Raw genomic sequence first — 20,888 nt, 5'->3', positions numbered from 1 at the left:
ACAAATGTAAGCAAGGTTTGAAATTGTTTAAGTCAAACATCTGTTTGGGCTTCTTGCGGTCAATCTGCAATATATGTTCCGGCCATCTGCTCAAGAAAAAAATCGTCCCGTGGCTGAATCAAGTTGATGCTCCCTGCCCTAGAGGCACTGACTCATCAAATTTCAGAGTAAGGTGCAAAAAAAAACGTATCTGCAAGTTAACAATGAAGTAAGGTACGGTGGAAGTCTATGCAGGAGGGAGTTATTGCTGCCCATTTCTTCATAATGTGTTTGGCCTTGTAGCCATGTCCCAAGCTTCCAGTCACTTGTGGATCCCTCATCACTGGCTCACAAGTGCTGAACTGATCAGACTAGTATAAAGAGATCGCCTTGTGCTGATTCAAGACTTTTTATTAGGCATTTGATGGAACAACATTGACATTGTACAGCAAGTAAACGGATGTCTTTCATAGGAAGAGGACATTTCCTTTGGTCACATTTGAAACCTTTTTGTTTTGTATATTGCGTCTGGAAAAGTAACACTTCCATTCAGAAAAGTATCCACACGTGCATGTAACTGCATTTAGTCAGATTCAGTCAATACTAGCTACAAAAGAGTACATTGTTTTATTCTAAGCAGACAATAATATTAAGATGTGGTTACAGGTGAAGACCATAAAAGCTTTTTAATGACAAAGCTGCAATATATAACTTTTTAGGTGACCTGACCAAATTCACATTGAAATGTGAGTTATAGCTTTCACTCACTGAAAAAGTCTGAAGCGGTATATCTGTTCTATGTGCACTATTTCTATGCTTCCCGGTAAGTTTGTCTTAATTTAGGTTTTGTACACCAGCTTCAAACAGCTGAAACAATATTTTGGGTTACTGAAAATATATATCACAGCTGTTTCGATGGAACAATGATTCTCTACACTAAACATGGCTTGTTTTGTCACAAACAAATTAGGCAGACTATTTGAATTTCAGCAACCAGGAAATGGCAGAGCAATTTCTACATATTGCACCTTTATGTACATGAAATCACAACTTCAAAATCGCCAACTTAACTTTTGTCTGATACTTAATGGCCATGGAACTCCACACAGACACAGGATATGAAGTCAAACACAATTTAATGACCCCCATGTTTTTATACAAACCCTTCCTCCCACGGCCACAGACCCACACAATGCCCTCCTTCCAGAGGTTATTTCTGTGCCCGCTGCATCAGAGGTCTCTTGCTTTGTATCAGTCAGTATTATGTTTTTATTTCAAAACAATTAAATGTATGTTTTTGGGACAGAGGAATGGGGAATTGACTGGATACACCCTCCCCCTCAACACTACCCTTTCAAGCATGTAGTTGCCTTGGGTGAGTGAATGTTCTCTTCTCTTTTGAATCCTCTTCTCCTTGTTCTCTCTTTCCAGCCCCCATAGCACTTCATGTACGCAGGATAACCATTGTAAGAAGACCTGTAACATAGATAAACAATCAATTCTCAGCAGGATTAGGCTCCAGCAGTATCGCACACACAGAATGGATAGAACAAGAGTAATCAAAGCAAACCCCATAGTCTAGTTTAGTGTACTGCTTTTGACCATGGCTTATCGGCCTCCGGCAAAAGTAGTGCACTATATAAGCAATAGGGTGCCATTTGGGACGCTGATTACAACGTGTGTGGGCTGAGTGACTCCCATGAAGTATTATCAACTCATATCCATTGAAATTGGTGATAGAATGAAACATAGCGAGCATGCAATTGTTCATCAAGGGTTTGCTCTCTCCCCCTGGCTCACCTAGAACGTAAGCAGCTACAAGTTTCTTGGTAACACTTAAGTGGAGGTAGACAGGCACGGTGGATTCTTGCTCCCCAAGGGTGGGCAGCATGAGGGCAGCCATACACACCAACCCCAACAGCACCGTCAGCAGGCTTGGGCCCCCAGACTGAGAGCGGCTCTCTGTACAACACACACACCCACACACCATAACAATCCACTGCTCTCACTTGATCACTCCTGTCTTTTATTGGTGTCTGGCACCACCTAGTGTCAGGAGAATATAATGACATGCAGTGCCTCCATTTCAGTTAGTTCACCTAAACAACAAATGTAGCCTGCATAATGTTGACTGATATATTTTTGGTCTCAGGGTACATAACACACTTAATAGGTATTGATAGCTAAGTTTGGGTGAGATATCCCTTTTCAGCGGCGAATCATACTCCTACCTGTCTGGAAGGTGGTCTGCTCAAAGAAGACGCTGTCTGCTAGCTGTTCCCTCATCTGTCGCTCCTCCTCCTGGGGCCGGGGGCTGGGGGGCTCCTGGGCAGCCGAGGGCCTCAGAGTGGCCGTCACTTCCTTCCGGCCCAGGGCCTTCCTCTGGCTCTGCTCAGACACCTGCAGCCGGAACTTATCAGACACCCCATAGTGACAGGCCCGCACATCTTTGTGTCGAATCACTCTGAGAACACAGACAGACACACAGAGGAAAATACAAGGGAACGATAAGAATATTTGACTGGAATGACTGCATTTCCTAAGCAGAAGCTTGCTTCCAATTAAATAATTCCCTACCATTGCTTGCTATTTCATAAGTTGCACTCAGGCTTGCATGTCCTTCATTAATATGCCTTAAAGGAGGGTAACTGATGGTCCTAGTTATGACATGTAATAGTAAGCTTATTACTCACATGTCAACACAGCACTGTGGTTTGACAGCTCCGGTGGCATCCACCACGGTATACTTGTTGGGCGCTGTGCATAGCACTGACCGAGAAAATAAACCGTGAATGAGTAGTGTATACTCTATAGTATCAATGTGGTTCTCTTGAATTCTTAATTGATGCCTAAAATGGTTCTTATATCAATACCTTGTTATCTTGAAACCCAATGTTTTATTTACCTTTGAACTTGAGGGCGAACTCATAGGGGTTGTAGAGGGTGAGAACCTGCTTGTGGGAGGTCTGCTCGTCCGCGTAGAAGACAAGCTCTGTGGGGAACACGAACACGGGAAGGCTTCCTTCCACTAGCTCAGGCTGTCCACTCTGCTGCTGCATTGGCTCCAGCTGAGCTCACTCCCCAGTCCCTTTCTCTCGTCCTATGTGTCTGGCAGGGCCCTCTCCCTGGAAGCTCTGAAGATGTGTCTGGCAGGGCCCTCTCTCTGGAAGCTCTGCAGATGTGTCTGGCAGGGCCCTATCTCTGGAAGCTCTGAAGATGTGTCTGGCAGGGCCCTCTCTCTGGAAGCTCTGAAGATGTGTCTGGCAGGGCCCTCTCTCTGGAAGCTCTGAAGATGTGTCTGGCAGGGCCCTCTCTCTGGAAGCTCTGAAGATGTGTCTGGCAGGGCCCTCTCTCTGGAAGCTCTGAAGATGTGTCTGGCAGGGCCCTCTCTCTGGAAGCTCTGCAGGTTTGTAACCTCCCCTCACGTGCAGATGGCCCTTCCCACTCACCCTCAGCTCCTTAGCAGCATAACGTAGTGCTGCACCCTGGTAAACAACAACAGTCTCAGTGGTGAGACTTCATTCCAATCAAGTACACCACAGATTAATGACTAATTGTGTATACAGTTATAAAGTAGCAGTCAAAAGTTTGGACACACCTACTCATTCTAGGGTTTTTCTTTATTTTTACTATTTTCTACATTGTAGAATAGTGAAGACATCAAAACTATGAAATAACACATATGGAATCATGTAGTAACCAAAAAAAAAGAATCTAAATATATTTTATATTTGAGACTCTTCAAAGTAGACACCCTTTGCCTTGATGACAGCTTTGCACACTCTTGGCATTCTATCAACCAGCTTCACGTGGAATGCTTTTCCAACAGTCTTGAAGGAGTTCCCACATATACTGAGCAATTGTTGGCTGCTTTTCCTTCACTCTGCGGTCCAAGTCATCTCAAACCATCTCAACTCGGTTGAGGTCGGGTGATTGTGGAGGCCAGGTCATCTGATGCACCACTCCATCACTCTCCTTGGTCAAATAGCCCTTACACAGCCTGGAGGTGTGTTGGGTCATTGTCCTGTTGAAAAACAAAATGATAGTTCCACTAAGCGCAAACCAGATGGGATGGCATATAGCTGCAGAATGCTGTGGTAGTAAGTGTGCCTTGAATTCTAAATAAATCACAGACAGTGTCACCAGCAAAGGACAGATTTTCACCGGTGTAATGTCCATTGCTCGTGTTTCTTGGCCCAAGCAAGTCTCCTCTTCTTATTGGTGTCCTTTAGTAGTGGTTTCTTTGCAGCAATTCGACCATAAAGGCCTGATTCACAGTCTCCTCTGAACAGTTGATGTTGAAATGTGTCTGTTACTTGAACTCTGTGAAGTATTTATTTGGGCTGCAATCTGAGGTGCAGTTAACTCTAATGAACTTATCATCTGCAGCAGAGGTAACTCTGGGTCTTTCTTTCCTGTGGCGGACCTCATAAGAGCCAGTTTCATCATAGAGCTTCATGGTTTTTGAGGCTGCACTTGAAACTTTCAAAGTTCTTGAAATGTTCCACATTGACTGACCTTCATGTCTTAAAGTAATGGTGGACTGTGGTTTCTCTTTGCTTATTTGAGATGTTCTTGCCATAATATGGACTTGGTCTTTTACCAAATAGCGCTATCTTCTGTATACCACCCCTATTATTTCGCCACTATGGCCTATTTATTGCCTTACCTCCCTAATCTTACTACATTTGCACACACTGTATATAGACATTTCTATTGTGTTATTGACTGCACGTTTGTTTATCCTATGTGTAACTCTGTGTTGTTGTTTGTGTCACACTGCTTTGCTTTATCTTGGCCAGGTCGCAGTTGTAAATGAGAACTTGTTCTCAACTGGCCTACTTGGTTAAATAAAGGTGAAATACATTTTTTTTAAATACAAAAATACCCTTATCACAACACAACTGATTGGCTCAAATGTATTAAGAAGGTAAGAAATTCCACAAATGAACTTTTAACAAGTCACACCTGTTAATTGAAATGCATGCATTGGTGACTATCTCATGAAGCTGGTTGAAGGAATACCAAGGGTGTGCAAAGCTGTCATCAAGGCAAAGGGTGGCTACTTTGAAAAATCTCAAATATAAAATATATTTTGATTTGTTTAACATTTTTTTGGTTACGACTTGATTCCACATGTGTTATTTCATAGTTTTGATGTCTTCACTATTATTCAACAATTTAGAAAATAGTAAAAATAAAGAAAAACCCTGGAATAAGTAGGTGTGTGCAAACTTTTGACTGGTACTGTATATGATGATGGTAAATATTTATAATCCATATTTCATCCCTTCATGAACTTTTCATGTAATATGATAAGGGAGACTGTATTAATTTAGAGTTGGAGGTTATTCCATTGTACCAATGCCAGGACCTGTGTACAATACAACGGGCAAACATCAAGATTAAAGCATTTGTGGTGTGGTCACAAACGTATTTTCATTTGATTTGAAATGGCAAGAATCTGTAAATATTAGTCAGGCTGTATGTAAATAGTATCTTAATAATAGCCTATTGTTGGGGGTGATACAGTAGCTTAAAATCTGCAGTAGGCCCATATGGATTCTCTTTCAATAACATAGCTAGTTAAATTCTGCCTTAACATGGCTAATCACGTGAACATGTTTTGTTTACTTGGAGAATTTCAGAACAGGACGAAACCCAGCCCTGTGTGAAATTGTTTCGCAATAGTTTTGTGAACATTGAATAACGCACCAGAGGACAAAATATCGACTAAGTGATTAATTAAATTATTAACACTGAAAACTTTACTGTAGCTAGGCACTTTTTGTTCCAAAATATGTTAGCTGAATAGCAACATTTTAAACAGTAATCTTTGCTAGTTCACTAGTTACTTTACAAATCCAAAGGTAACGTTACATACGACATAATACGATCTAGCTAAATAGCTGAGACTAAATATATTGCACTCCAGTCAATCCATGCTAGTGACGTGTTGCTGATTAATGCCAAATTATGTTTGGCTTGCTAACTAGCTACACAGATTTCATAACAATAACAAGCTAGTTAGCTATCAACATAACAAAGTAGTTAGGTAGCTAGCTGAGTGATTGGGGGATGAACGCTTTCCAACTTGACTGTAAACCAGATGTTTATATAGCTAACGTTACGTACACCATGATCTGCCAAATAACGTCGTTAGCCATCAAAACAAAGACGCATTAACGTTAGCTAGCAAGCGAACCTCACTGGCAACCGTAGCTATTTTGGTGACAGGCTAGCTGACACAAGCAATGTCATTCCAAAAATGGCATCTGTATCTGAATAATTCATAGAAAATGTTGCAAATAGAAGTGTTTTACCTTATTGTCGTCAATTTGTGGGGGTATTGTTTTGCAGAGCCCACCCTGTTTACTGTCGTTCTTTTCTTTGTCAATACTGCAGGTCACGCTGTGAATTCTGGGATATCGGAGGGAGAAGGAATTCCGCCAGAGTAGATTAATTACGTCATCAGTGTTCCTACCATGACATTATAATATGGAGTATGGACACACTGTACTTACCTGCCGTTAAAGCCACTTTAAATAAAATGTGTCAACTGGGCAAGACTTGATTCCTTGTCAAGCACTATTTTTCTTGATTGAGTTAGTTCATTGCATTATTTTGTTTCATGCTGTCATGTGTCCACAAAGAGCCTCAGAGCAGGCCTATATTCAGTTAACTCTTGACAAAGTCTGAAAGCTTACTCAGTACTGGTGCAATTATAATACTAATACTACTAATAATGGTATCTTAAAGTCACATATTATTTGCTTTAATAACAACCTTTATATATATATATATATATATTGGTTATTACACTCTAGAACACTTGTGCATTGCACAAATGATTCTGAACACTTGACAGATCCATGCACCTGTCAATGTGCCTGCATTGATATGTAAATGTTGAAAAAATAATAGTTAGGTAAAATAATAAATAGTAGGCTAGTGGTAGCCTGGTAATACCACCTTTAACATGTTCTGCTCTACTGTATTATACACGTTTTATAGGCTAGGGTTGAAAACATTCAACATTTGTGTTCAACAATATAGAGTCAACAAAGGTCAAAATTTTTATTAATTGAGACTTATTGAAACGTCAGGCTTGCATAATGCATAAACTGTTCATAAACTCTGTAGCCCATAAAGCTATGTTTGTGTGTCGTGTCATCAGTGATTATTATGCAAGATTGCTCACTTCCTGTAACCGATAAAAGGATCTACCGTAAATCTGCATGTAAATGTACTGGCAGCTATCACAGCAGTTTCTTGTACCGCCTGCTACGTTTAGGTTAAGGACAGCAAGTCGACAACCCTCCCTCTCCGTCATATTCAGCCAAGTACGCTAGTCTCTAGTTAAGACAGCCACAAAGTCAAAATTGGCAACGGCAAAATAAGCTTATTAGCAGTGTGGTGAGGTTAGGTAAATCGAATTGTAAGAAGATAAATGGTAGAAATGGGCGGGGTTTAGCCATAATTACGACTTTGTGGCTGTGTTAACTAGTGACGACCCCAAACAGGCAGAGGGGCGGTCGCAGCATATGTCCCTGACCAAAAAAACTAAAAGGTTTTGGTAAACAGTGTGCTGCTACTGTCTTTAAAACGTGTTCTCCAGAAAGTACACAACGATTCCAAAGTAGCAGAAACATAAGATGAGGAGCCATGATGAGGCAGCAGCAGAACATTCACCTTCGTGCAAGCACGCATTCGCACTGGAGCTTTTGCATTTTGCAATATGGCGCTTCGAGGTGCTGCTTGCACAGAGGAGATTAACATGGAGGGGAAGGTGAGGGAAGGCACGATTATCTTCAAAATCGTACGGTGATGCGACTCTCTCGCACCCTCCCCCACCAAGACAGCAAAACGGGAACGAAGGATGGGAGGTCGTCGTCCTTTATGTTCAACTATCCCATACCACTAATTCATACTCGCAAATTATGAGGTCATATTGCTTTTTGAGTATATGTTGTATGTATGTGAAGTCATTACAACGTTATACTATGCAGAATAGAATGGCCATATCATCAATATTTGTATTCATGTATCTTCTTGCAACAGTACATGGATCCCCTCTCTGAATGATCCTCTGTTTAGCAGAACAGAAGCGAGAAATCATCTCGACCTCATTATTACATATTTATGCACGGCAGGGAGTGGCCACTGTGGGCAGGCTCAACCAATACGATCGCAGCAGTGAAGGGAAGGCGTTTCACTCTGTTCGGAAGATAACTTCTCTAACAGCGCTAACCCAGCAGTGCTTAGGAAAGACAGATAGAGTCAGGCAGCGGCAAGGGGTGGCTGTACGACCCTCTTTTGGGGGGGGTCTGATTATTACAAAAAAATATACACACATATATGCATGCCCCGGCCGCAAGATAGGTCATATGACGATAATAGGTATTTTAGAAAGCATATAGCTATATATCTATACATTTAAGATGCCTATTTTACTTTTCCTGATAGACACGTCCGCTTCTATGAATCAGCGCACTTATTTGGGTACGACGTATCTGGACATTGCTAAAGGCGCGGTTGAGATCTTTATGAAGGTAAAGAATAATTTTACCCCAATTTTTTTCAGCTTACTATTTGCCTTGATAGTGTTGAGGGTCCCTTTGACATATTCAGTCGAAATTAACATGTATTGTTTCGTTTTCTTTAACAGCTGCGTGCCCGAGACCCGGCTAGTAGAGGCGACAGGTACATGCTAGTTACATTCGATGATCCACCATACGGAGTTAAGGTAAATAAATACTGTTAAATTGTTTTATATGTGATTAAGGCGCGGATATTTTGCTGACAGTGAGACTTTACTGTCCCTCTGGTTTGTAGCTGCGGGTTGGGCGGCCTCCCGGTGGCGAAAACGGCACATTTTTGTAAAAAATACCCGCAGACCGGTGCAGCGCTGCCTCTGAACATGGCGGACATTTTGCTTTTGTGTTGGGAGAGCTCTCGGGCGCTGAGATGGAGGCGGAGAGATATATTATCTATCGTGACGTCTCTATTTCTGTGGGCTAACTCATCCTGGATTGGTCAACTGGCCTGCACCTCTTCACGAGTCCTCCTGTTGCATTCGTTCTGTGGCTGAACTCTATGCACTCGCATTGGCCAATGTGGACTGGGCGACTCAAACTTATTTGATTTGATAAAACCCCCTTTATCATAGAACATGATAATGTTCACACGACACTCAATATTTTCATCTAAATCCGAGTTTACACCGTAAGGTGCCCATTCTGTAGTTTACACTATCATAACTTCATAATGATCAAATGCCCTTATAAAGTGTCAACATCATAACCTCCCCCAGTCTGTATACACACCATCATCATTAAAATGGTTAATGTAAAGGTTAAAGGTTAGGATAGGGAGGTCTCAAGGATCAGGATAGAGATGACCATTTCCCAATGCCCCCACCCTCAGCCTTGCACTCGTAGTATAAACAGGGTCCCTTTTCGTACTATAAACAGGGCCTTCTCAAATGGAATAAAACATCCTAACCCATGCCAATAATTAAGCAACAAGCAGAGGCAGCAGGATGTAATGTTTACATAATCAAATCGAATTTTATCAAATCAAATTTCATGTAATAATGTGGCATAGGCACATAAGCACATAAGACGCCTTATGGGTAGTTATAGACTGTTCTTTCTGCCACCACCGTGCAAGCAGTACCGGTGCACCAAGTCTGGAACCAAAAGGACCCTGAACAGCTTCTACCCCCATAAGAGTGCTAAATAGTTAGTAAAAATAGTTGACAAATAGCTACCCGGACTATCTGCATTGACCCTTTTTGCACTAACTCTTTTTGACTCATCACATATGCTACTGTTACTACTGTTTGTTATCTATTTTGTTGCCTAGTTACTTTATCCCTACCTATATGTACATATCTACCTCAATTACCTCGTACCCCTGCACATCGTCTTGGCGCTGGTACCCCGTGTATATAACCGTTATCGTTACTCATTGTGTATTTATTGTTACTTTTGTTATTACATGTTTTACTTTTTCTATTATTTCTCCATTTTTTTCTCTCTGCAATTTGGGAAGGGCCCGTAAATTAGCATTTCACTGTTAGTTTACACATGTTATTTATAAGGCATGTGACAAATACAATTTGATTTGTTTTGATATCCCGTTCAACTCTGCCCCAAAGCAGGAAAAGATGGAGTGAAATATGTTCTCCATTTTAGAGTATGTGAGAGGCAGCTAACACCAAAGCTCTCAAACATGGAAATAATATTTCAATGACAAGTTATCTCAGTTTACAAAACAATTAGATGTGACTGTTGGAATGAACCCATATGAATCCTGCAGTCACTGCAGCAGCTAGCTTTATCACTGGGATGTCAGTGTAACATTACACCAGACTTAGGAACATGAATAAGCAGCTGGGGCTAACTTGCTGTCAAGTATCTGACAGCATTTTTACATTTTAGTCTTTTAGCAGATGCTCTTATCCAGAGTGACTTACAGTTAGTGCATTCATCTTAAGATAACCATGTATTAATCCTGTATGAATTCCCTGTCACATGTCTATTCATGCACTCTTGTTGGGGATGGGCACATATTTTGTATAATAGTCAAATGAGTAGTGCTGAAGTGCATTGCATGTAGCCTATGTTATAATGAATGTGTAAAGGCCAAGTGTATGAAACTGCATTGTTGCTTCTTTCATGTGCAACGTTGCCGAGGTGCGGAAGGTGTGCCTGCATCAGTGTATGCTGCTGTAGTTGTGTGGTTTGACAGTGACAGTACTGTAGAGTGGCTTATTCCCGGGCACTTCATTAGCTTTGTCTCTCTGGCAGGTGGCCAGACATCCTCCCAGGGCTTTTCTACACCCCCCTCCCTCCAATGCATACACATATCCCCTCCTCCTTCTCCAGGTCTTATTCCTCTCCATCCAAGGATAGGTGGTGGTTCATTAGCTATTTCATTTTATATTCTTGGTGTCAGAGTTTGTTCAGTTTCTGTTTCTGTATTAAATTACCAGATAGGCCTATAAAGCTTTCTTGTCTTCAGAATTTTCCTTGAGGGCATTTTTCCTGATTTGTTGCATATTAATGGATTATTATCAAGGGACTTTTGATGAAACTATTCAAAAGCAGAAGTGTTAAGCGTTCTGGGAAATAACTAGCTAACTGCATGGCTACTGAAATGTCCCTTGTTTGTTCTAGGCACTTTGGAGAGAAAGCTCCTCCCTGTGTTAGGTTTTGACAACCAGACGAGCAGAGTTTGCCCAACAATAACCCAGCCTGTAATGTCTTGCCTACCTTGCCTGGTGAGAGATGGAATCTGACTACTGAACTTCTGCACCTCTACTGAGCAGTGTGGCTTTTTAGCCCTGTTTCATTATTCATAAGCTATTCAGCCGCCAATAAGAGAGGAGTTCCATGGAGACGCTGCTGGATAAAGACAATGCTGTCTTTTCCTCCTCACTCTGAGTTCACTTGTTGTCCCGTTCCTGGACCGTCGAGAGGAACGTCGTTCTTCTCTTCCCTTTTTTTCTCACTTGGATTTTGTTTTTCTCTTTCACACTCCTTTCCTCTCTAGCATGACATGTTATTAGGCCGAAGATGTGTACTGTGTGTGCGCTATGTTTGCTGAAGCGGTTCATCCACGTTCTGTCATAAAGAGCACATGTTCAACTTCATAAAAAAACGTGACAGGGTTGACAATTTCATCTTTAATCAGCTATAAATCTCCTTGTTACAGGAAGAATGGAGTCTTGTTGTGTTCAGCAAGGAGTGGCAATTGAGTGCATTGTTAAAACATTTCTAGCCTGTCTATCTATGGGTAACAGGGTTGACGTGTTATGCTCAACTCATTCAGTTTTCCATCACAAAATGGCCAAAAAGAGTACCTGCTTTTACACTATGATTTGACTATTAGATGTTCAATGTTTCTTTTGAAAATACATTTTGTAAAAGGAATCATTTTACCACATTAAAACGAGAGTTCACTTCATGTAATAGGACAGACGCAAATGAATCACTAATCACATGAAATAGATAATAATGTTCAGGAAAGACTTTGTCAAAGCAACGAGATAACTAGGGCTTTATAATGATAGTGAAAACTTTTGGAAATGTTGGGGTTAAGTGGGTTACAATTTTCCTGGAAGTCACAGATGGTGCATGGGGGGACATGTCAATATGCTGAATTTTGGCATTTTAGCAAGTCGTTATTCATATAAAAAAATCTGATTAATTGAATTATCCATGTGGTCTATATTACAGGGCACTTCATTTAATATAACAGGCTTTTAAAATTAAATATTGTTGCACAATTTCTACTTAAAATAAAAAAGGGATGCAAAAGGCAGTCTTTTCGTGGAATGACTCCAAATGTTTAACATTGTGTTATAATCATTCAGGCTTGTGTTTACACATGTCTGACCGGTACATCCAGGGCTGTCATTCACATGCCTGACCAGTACATCCATGGCTGTCATTCACATGCCTGACCAGTACATCCATGGCTGTCATTCACATGCCTGACCAGTACATCCATGGCTGTCATTCACATGCCTGACCAGTACATCCAGGGCTGTCATTCACATGCCTGACCAGTACATCCATGGCTGTCATTCACATGCCTGACCAGTACATCCAGGGCTGTCATTCACATGCCTGACCAGTACATCCAGGGCTGTCATTCAGTAATACAATGTATGCAATGTGCATGTAAGGAAGACTTCTGCCCTCTTCTTATGGGATTCTGGTTTAGGGCCACACATCCTAATAGTCATTCCTTGACCCTGTCTACTAAGGACTTGACTCCCACTGGGGTCTGTAGTGGGTCTGTAGCGAGGTCTGTAGCGGGGCCTGTAGCGGGTTCTGTAGCGGGTCTGTAGCGAGGTCTGTAGCGGGGCCTTTAGCGGGGCCTGTAGCTGGGACTGTAGCTGGGCCTGTAGCGGGTTCTGTAGCTGGGCCTGTAGCGGGTTCTGTAGCTGGTTCTGTAGCGGGTTCTGTAGCGAGGCCTGTAGCGGGTTCTGTAGCGGGTTCTGTAGCGGGGCCTGTAGCGGGGTCTGTAGCGGGGCCTGTAGCGGGGTCTGTAGCGGGGCCTGTAGCGGGGCCTGTAGCGGGGTCTGTAGCGGGGCCTGTAGCGAGGTCTGTAGCGGGGCCTGTAGCGGGGTCTGTAGCGGGGCCTGTAGCGGGGCCTGTAGCTGGGCCTGTAGCGGGTTCTGTAGCGGGGCCTGTAGCGGGGCCTGTAGCGAGGTCTGTAGCGGGGCCTGTAGCGGGGCCTGTAGCGAGGTCTGTAGCGGGGCCTGTAGCGGGGCCTGTAGCGGGGCCTGTAGCGAGGTCTGTAGCGGGGTCTGTAGCGGGGCCTGTAGCGGGGTCTGTAGCGGGGCCTGTAGCGGGGCCTGTAGCGGGGTCTGTAGCGGGGCCTGTAGCGGGGTCTGTAGCGGGGCCTGTAGCGGGGTCTGTAGCGAGGTCTGTAGCGGGGTCTGTACTCGTGTCTGAAACCTACTCCGCTTCACTGGCTGTGAGTCTGTGACCCCTTCCCTTTGCCTTCCATATGATCACAGCTCTTTGGGCTTGTTAAGCAGCCTAGCTTTCACTGCAGTGATAGCTCTGATTTCTACCATGCTCACGCTGCTCTCATCTCCTGGTCTCATGACCAGTTAGTTCATCACCACCCTTCTGAGTCAGAAATGCACAATGACATGATGCTTTCTTTTTCCATTCTACTGAATGGGTGTTGGTGCTTTCTGGTGGTGCTGTCTTGTCTGCTCAAGTTCCATGAGCCAAGACCTCATCACGTGCCTTCAACCTGGCACATTTTGGTTCTGCTCCTTAACTAAAGGATCATGGGAACTTAATGTTTTTTATTTATAGGAGTCTGCTTTCTCATAACTGAGGCTTTTGTGTGGATCAAGTTGTTATCTGTCTGTTTATGGAAAGCAGTCTCCTGTCCTGCAGCCAGTGTGTGCAGGAACCCAGCATGACTTAGCCTAGACCCCAGCTGCTATACCCTGGCTCATAGACTGCCACTGTTCTATCGGGGGTGGGGGGACCTAGCTATATTCAGCTGCTATACCCTGGCTCATAGACTGCCGCTGTTCTATCGGGGGTGGGGGGACCTAGCTATATTCAGCTGCTATACCCTGGCTCATAGACTGCCACTGTTCTATCGGGGGTGGGGGGACCTAGCTATATTCAGCTGCTATACCCTGGCTCATAGACTGCCACTGTTCTATCGGGGGTGGGGGGACCTAGCTATATTCAGCTGCTATACCCTGGCTCATAGACTGCCACTGTTCTATCGGGGGTGGGGGGGACCTAGCTATATTCAGCTGCTATACCCTGGCTCATAGACTGCCACTGTTCTATTGGGGGTAGGGGGACCTAGCTATATTCAGCTGCTATACCCTGGCTCATAGACTGACACTGTTCTATCGGGGGTGGGGGGACCTAGCTATATTCAGCTGCTATACCCTGGCTCATAGACTGCCACTGTTCTATCGGGGGTGGGGGGACCTAGCTATATTCAGCTGTTATACCCTGGCTCATAGACTGACACTGTTAAATTGGGTGTGGGGGGGCTTAGCTATATACAGACACAAGTACATACAACATTTTTTGATAATAAATCATTCATGATGACGTAATCACTTTTTTCATTGTGAATTTGATGTTGTCTTTTTCTTGGCACTCTAACTCGGTGTCTGGGTTGCCGAGAGGCATTTGAAGACGATGATGTCAGTGCTACATTCAGGATGTAGGCTAGCTCTATGGCTTGTGTCATGTTGTATTCCTGTTTCACCACATGGCATGAAGCACAGCCCACAAATAAATAGCCTACCACAATATAATGTTGACAATCCAGTCTCAATATCCTAACCCTTCCCCAAATGTCACAACATCAGCAGACGTGGAGCACATTGTTTTCTAATGCATACATCCTTGACCCTCTTTCACTCTTTTTCATGTCTCCCTCCACCTGTTTTCTCTCCCTTTCACACCCCACCCACCAGACAAGGTTGTGGTAAAACAAGGGACTCTGGTTGCACACTTATACAGCCTATAATTAATTGTTGATTTGGAGGGAGGAAAAGAAGGTTGGGCGGGTAAAATTGAATTACTCTTTCGTTTGAATTATTGAGTGTGAGTTAAGAGTTCTACAGCCTGCCAGTAGGGCTTTGACTTCAGTTCTACAGCCTGCCAGTAGGGCTTTGACTTCAGTTCTACAGCCTGCCAGTAGGGCTTTGACTTCAGTTCTACAGCCTGTCAGTAGGGCTTTGTCTTCAGTTCTACAGCCTGCCAGTAGGGCTTTGTCTTCAGTTCTACAGCCTGCCAGTAGTTTTTTTTTCTTTTTTCTTCAGTTCTACAGCCTGTCAGTAGGGCTTTGTCTTCAGTTCTACAGCCTGTCAGTAGGGCTTTGACTTCAGTTCTACAGCCTGCCAGTAGGGCTTTGACTTCAGTTCTACAGCCTGCCAGTAGGGCTTTGACTTCAGTTCTACAGCCTGCCAGTAGGGCTTTGTCTTCAGTTCTACAGCCTGCCAGTAGGGCTTTGTCTTCAGTCTACAGCCTGCCAGTAGGGCTTTGACTTCAGTTCTACAGCCTGTCAGTAGGGCTTTGACTTCAGTTCTACAGCCTGCCAGTAGGGCTTTGACTTCAGTTCTACAGCCTGCCAGTAGGGCTTTGACTTCAGTTCTACAGCCTGCCAGTAGGGCTTTGACTTCAGTTCTACAGCCTGCCAGTAGGGCTTTGACTTCAGTTCTACAGCCTGCCAGTAGGGCTTTGACTTCAGTTCTACAGCCTGCCAGTAGGGCTTTGTCTTCAGTTCTACAGCCTGCCAGTAGGGCTTTGACTTCAGTTCTACAGCCTGCCAGTAGGGCTTTGACTTCAGTTCTACAGCCTGCCAGTAGGGCTTTGTCTTCAGTTCTACAGCCGGCCAGTAGGGCTTTGACTTCAGTTCTACAGCCTGCCAGTAGGGCTTTGAGTTCAGTTCTACAGCCTGCCAGTAGGGCTTTGTCTTCAGTTCTACAGCCTGCCAGTAGGGCTTTGTCTTCAGTTCTACAGCCTGCCAGTAGGGCTTTGTCTTCAGTTCTACAGCCTGCCAGTAGGGCTTTGTCTTCAGTTCTACAGCCTGTCAGTAGGGCTTTGTCTTCAGTTCTACAGCCTGCCAGTAGTTTTTTTTTCTTCAGTTCTACAGCCTGTCAGTAGGGCTTTGTCTTCAGTTCTACAGCCTGTCAGTAGGGCTTTGACTTCAGTTCTACAGCCTGCCAGTAGGGCTTTGACTTCAGTTCTACAGCCTGCCAGTAGGGCTTTGACTTCAGTTCTACAGCCTGCCAGTAGGGCTTTGTCTTCAGTTCTACAGCCTGCCAGTAGGGCTTTGACTTCAGTTCTACAGCCTGTCAGTAGGGCTTTGTCTTCAGTTCTACAGCCTGCCAGTAGGGCTTTGACTTCAGTTCTACAGCCTGTCAGTAGGGCTTTGTCTTCAGTTCTACAGCCTGCCAGTAGGGCTTTGTCTTCAGTTCTACAGCCTGCCAGTAGTTTTTTTTTCTTCAGTTCTACAGCCTGTCAGTAGGGCTTTGTCTTCAGTTCTACAGCCTGTCAGTAGGGCTTTGACTTCAGTTCTACAGCCTGCCAGTAGGGCTTTGTCTTCAGTTCTACAGCCTGCCAGTAGGGCTTTGACTTCAGTTCTACAGCCTGCCAGTAGGGCTTTGACTTCAGTTCTACAGCCTGCCAGTATGATTTTGTCTTAACTTCTACACCCTTCTTTAGTTATTTATTTTTGTTTAACCTTTATTTAACTAGGCAAGTCTGTTAAGAACAAATTCTTATTTACAATGACGGCCTACAGCGGCCAAACCTGGAGGATGCTGGGCCAATTGCATTTCTTCTACAGTGAAATGCAATTGGCCCAGTAATATGTTTAATATGAGTCAGTGTGTGGTTGTCTTTAACCCAGCAGTAATATGTTTAATATGAGTCAGTGTGTGGTTGTCTTTAACCCAGCAGTAATATGTTTAATATGAGTCAGTGTGTGGTTGTCTTTAACCCAGCAGTAATATGTTTAATATGAGTCAGTGTGTGGTTGTCTTTAACCCAGCAGTAATATGTTTAATATGAGTCAGTGTGTGGTTGTCTTTAACCCAGCAGTAATATGTTTAATATGAGTCAGTGTGTGGTTGTCTTTAACCCAGCAGTAATATGTTTAATATGAGCCAGTGTGTGGTTGTCTTTAACCCAGCAGTAATATGTTTAATATGAGTCAGTGTGTGGTTGTCTTTAACCCAGCAGTAATATGTTTAATATGAGTTAGTGTGTGGTTGTCTTTAACCCAGCAGTAATATGTTTAATATGAGTCAGTTTGTGGTTGTCTTTAACCCAGCAGTAATATGTTTAATATGAGTCAGTGTGTGGTTGTCTTTAACCCAGCAGTAATATGTTTAATATGAGCCAGTGTGTGGTTGTCTTTAACCCAGCAGTAATATGTTTAATATGAGTCAGTGTGTGGTTGTCTTTAACCCAGCACTAATATGTTTAATATGAGTCAGTGTGTAGTTGTCTTTAACCCAGCAGTAATATGTTTAATATGAGTCAGTGTGTGGTTGTCTTTAACCCAGCAGTAATATGTTTAATATGAGTCAGTGTGTGGTTGTCTTTAACCCAGCAGTAATATGTTTAATATGAGTCAGTGTGTGGTTGTCTTTAACCCAGCAGTAATATGTTTAATATGAGTCAGTGTGTGGTTGTCTTTAACCCAGCAGTAATATGTTTAATATGAGTCAGTGTGTAGTTGTCTTTAACCCAGCACTAATATGTTTAATATGAGTCAGTGTGTGGTTGTCTTTAACCCAGCAGTAATATGTTTAATATGAGTCAGTGTGTGGTTGTCTTTAACCCAGCAGTAATATGTTTAATATGAGTCAGTGTGTGGTTGTCTTTAACCCAGCAGTAATATGTTTAATATGAGTCAGTGTGTGGTTGTCTTTAACCCAGCAGTAATATGTTTAATATGAGTCAGTGTGTGGTTGTCTTTAACCCAGCAGTAATATGTTTAATATGAGTCAGTGTGTGGTTGTCTTTAACCCAGCAGTAATATGTTTAATATGAGTCAGTGTGTGGTTGTCTTTAACCCAGCAGTAATATGTTTAATATGAGTCAGTGTGTGGTTGTCTTTAACCCAGCAGTAATATGTTTAATATGAGTCAGTGTGTGGTTGTCTTTAACCCAGCAGTAATATGTTTAATATGAGTCAGTGTGTGGTTGTCTTTAACCCAGCAGTAATATGTTTAATATGAGTCAGTGTGTGGTTGTCTTTAACCCAGCAGTAATATGTTTAATATGAGTCAGTGTGTGGTTGTCTTTAACCCAGCAGTAATATGTTTAATATGAGTCAGTGTGTGGTTGTCTTTAACCCAGCAGTAATATGTTTAATATGAGCCAGTGTGTGGTTGTCTTTAACCCAGCAGTAATATGTTTAATATGAGTCAGTGTGTGGTTGTCTTTAACCCAGCAGTAATATGTTTAATATGAGTTAGTGTGTGGTTGTCTTTAACCCAGCAGTAATATGTTTAATATGAGTCAGTTTGTGGTTGTCTTTAACCCAGCAGTAATATGTTTAATATGAGTCAGTGTGTGGTTGTCTTTAACCCAGCAGTAATATGTTTAATATGAGCAGTGTGTGGTTGTCTTTAACCAGCAGTAATATGTTTAATATGAGTCAGTGTGTGGTTGTCTTTAACCCAGCAGTAATATGTTTAATATGAGTCAGTGTGTAGTTGTCTTTAACCCAGCAGTAATATGTTTAATATGAGTCAGTGTGTGGTTGTCTTTAACCCAGCAGTAATATGTTTAATATGAGTCAGTGTGTGGTTGTCTTTAACCCAGCAGTAATATGTTTAATATGAGTCAGTGTGTGGTTGTCTTTAACCCAGCAGTAATATGTTTAATATGAGTCAGTGTGTGGTTGTCTTTAACCCAGCAGTAATATGTTTAATATGAGTCAGTGTGTAGTTGTCTTTAACCCGTAAGCAGTAATATGTTTAATATGAGTCAGTGTGTGGTTGTCTTTAACCCAGCAGTAATATGTTTAATATGAGTCAGTGTGTGGTTGTCTTTAACCCAGCAGTAATATGTTTAATATGAGTCAGTGTGTGGTTGTCTTTAACCCAGCAGTAATATGTTTAATATGAGTCAGTGTGTGGTTGTCTTTAACCCAGCAGTAATATGTTTAATATGAGTCAGTGTGTGGTTGTCTTTAACCCAGCAGTAATAGGTTTATATGAGTCAGTGTGTGGTTGTCTTTACCCAGCAGTAATATGTTTAATATGAGTCAGTGTGTGGTTGTCTTTAACCCAGCAGTAATATGTTTAATATGAGTCAGTGTGTGGTTGTCTTTAACCCAGCAGTAATATGTTTAATATGAGTCAGTGTGTGGTTGTCTTTAACCCAGCAGTAATATGTTTAATATGAGTCAGTGTGTGTTGTCTTTAACCCAGCAGTAATATGTTTAATATGAGTCAGTGTGTGTTGTCTTTAACCCAGCAGTAATATGTTTAATATGAGTCAGTGTGTGGTTGTCTTAACCAGCAGTAATATGTTTAATATGAGTCAGTGTGTGGTTGTCTTTAACCCAGCAGTAATATGTTTAATATGAGTCAGTGTGTGGTTGTCTTTAACCCAGCAGTAATATGTTAATATGAGTCAGTGTGTGGTTGTCTTTAACCCAGCAGTAATATGTTTAATATGAGTCAGTGTGTGGTTGTCTTTAACCCAGCAGTAATATGTTTAATATGAGCCAGTGTGTGGTTGTCTTTAACCCAGCAGTAATATGTTTAATATGAGTCAGTGTGTGGTTGTCTTTAACCCAGCAGTAATATGTTTAATATGAGTTAGTGTGTGGTTGTCTTTAACCCAGCAGTAATATGTTTAATATGAGTCAGTTTGTGGTTGTCTTTAACCCAGCAGTAATATGTTTAATATGAGTCAGTGTGTGGTTGTCTTTAACCCAGCAGTAATATGTTTAATATGAGCCAGTGTGTGGTTGTCTTTAACCCAGCAGTAATATGTTTAATATGAGTCAGTGTGTGGTTGTCTTTAACCCAGCAGTAATATGTTTAAGTTAATATGAGTCAGTGTGTCGGTTGTCTTTAACCCAGCAGTACTATGTTACTATGAGTCAGTGTGTGGTGTCTTTAACCCAGCAGTAATATGTTTAATATTGAGCTCAGTTTGTGGTTGTCTTTAACCCAGCAGTAATATGTTTAATATGAGTCAGTGTGTGGTTGTCTTTAACCCTCCAGCAGTAATATGTTTAATATGAGTCAGTGTGTGGTTGTCTTTAACCCAGCAGTAATATGTTTAATATGAGTCAGTGTTGTGGTTGTCTTTAAACCCAGCACTAATATGTTAATATGAGTCAGGTGTGGTGTCTTTAAACCAGCAGTAATATGTTTAAATGAGTAGTGTGTGGTTGTCTTTAACCCAGCAGTAATATGTTTAATATGAGTCAGTGTGTGGTTGTCTTTAACCCAGCAGTAATATGTTTAATATGAGTCAGTGTGTAGTTGTCTTTAACCCAGCAGTAATATGTGTCTTAATATGAGTCAGTGGTGGTTGTCTTTAGTTCTTAACCCAGCAGTAATATGTTTAATATGAGGTCAGTGTGTGGTGTCTTTACCCAGCAGTAATATGTTTAATATGAGTCAGTGTGTGGTTGGTCTTTAACCCAGCAGTAATATGTTTAATATGAGTCAGTGTGTGGTTTGTCTTTAACCCAGCAGTAATATGTTTATATGAGTCAGTGTCGGGTGTTGTCTATTAACCCAGCAGTAATATGTGTTAATATGACAGTCAGTGTGTGGTTGTCTTTAACCCAGGCAGTAATATGTTTAATATGAGTCGTGTGTGGTTGTCTTTACCCAGCAGTAAATGTTTAATATGAGT

General features: G+C 42.2%; 2 protein-coding genes across 5 annotated transcripts in view; one reads left to right on the top strand and one right to left on the bottom strand.

The window, feature by feature from the left end:
• Positions 1 to 369: 369 nt before the first annotated feature.
• On the bottom strand, positions 370 to 6,411 carry mospd1 (motile sperm domain containing 1). 3 transcript variants are annotated; one of them, XM_029771653.1, is made up of 6 exons: positions 6,303 to 6,411; positions 2,885 to 3,464; positions 2,673 to 2,748; positions 2,211 to 2,443; positions 1,780 to 1,941; positions 370 to 1,455 (listed from the first exon to the last, which is right to left on the bottom strand). In XM_029771653.1, exons 2-6 carry the CDS (start codon positions 3,036 to 3,038, stop codon positions 1,424 to 1,426), a joined length of 657 nt encoding a protein of 218 aa, XP_029627513.1. In that variant the 5' UTR covers positions 3,039 to 3,464; positions 6,303 to 6,411; the 3' UTR covers positions 370 to 1,423. The 3 variants fall into 3 exon arrangements, with proteins under 3 accessions (XP_029627513.1, XP_029627514.1, XP_029627515.1); XM_029771654.1 differs by lacking the exon at positions 6,303 to 6,411 and adding an exon at positions 3,734 to 3,779; XM_029771655.1 differs by lacking the exon at positions 6,303 to 6,411 and adding an exon at positions 3,578 to 3,599.
• Positions 6,412 to 7,340: 929 nt separating this feature from the next.
• Positions 7,341 to 20,888, top strand: part of ints6l (integrator complex subunit 6 like) — a 33,442-nt gene continuing 19,894 nt past the window's right edge. The window contains exons 1-2 of one of the 2 annotated variants that reach the window (XM_029771648.1): positions 7,341 to 8,531; positions 8,648 to 8,725. In XM_029771648.1, the coding sequence (XP_029627508.1) occupies positions 8,421 to 8,531; positions 8,648 to 8,725 (189 nt within the window). In that variant the 5' untranslated portion in view covers positions 7,341 to 8,420. The remainder of the gene's footprint in view (positions 8,532 to 8,647; positions 8,726 to 20,888) is intronic. The other variant, XM_029771649.1, reaches the window with a different exon arrangement.

Source organism: Salmo trutta, chromosome 13 (genome assembly GCF_901001165.1).
Source record: "Salmo trutta chromosome 13, fSalTru1.1, whole genome shotgun sequence".
Taxonomy (NCBI): Eukaryota; Metazoa; Chordata; class Actinopteri; order Salmoniformes; family Salmonidae; genus Salmo; species Salmo trutta.
This window is presented reverse-complemented; position numbering and strand designations above follow the sequence as displayed.

Coding starts and splice junctions, on each gene's coding strand:
- mospd1 (XM_029771653.1), bottom strand. CDS start 3,038: ATGCAGCAGCAGAGTGGACAGCCTGAGCTAGTGGAAGGAAGCCTTCCC. Junction 2,749..2,884: donor GTTCGCCCTCAAGTTCAAAG/GTAAATAAAACA, acceptor TTTCTCGGTCAG/TGCTATGCACAGCGCCCAAC. Junction 1,942..2,210: donor GCAGACCACCTTCCAGACAG/GTAGGAGTATGA, acceptor TGTGTTGTACAG/AGAGCCGCTCTCAGTCTGGG.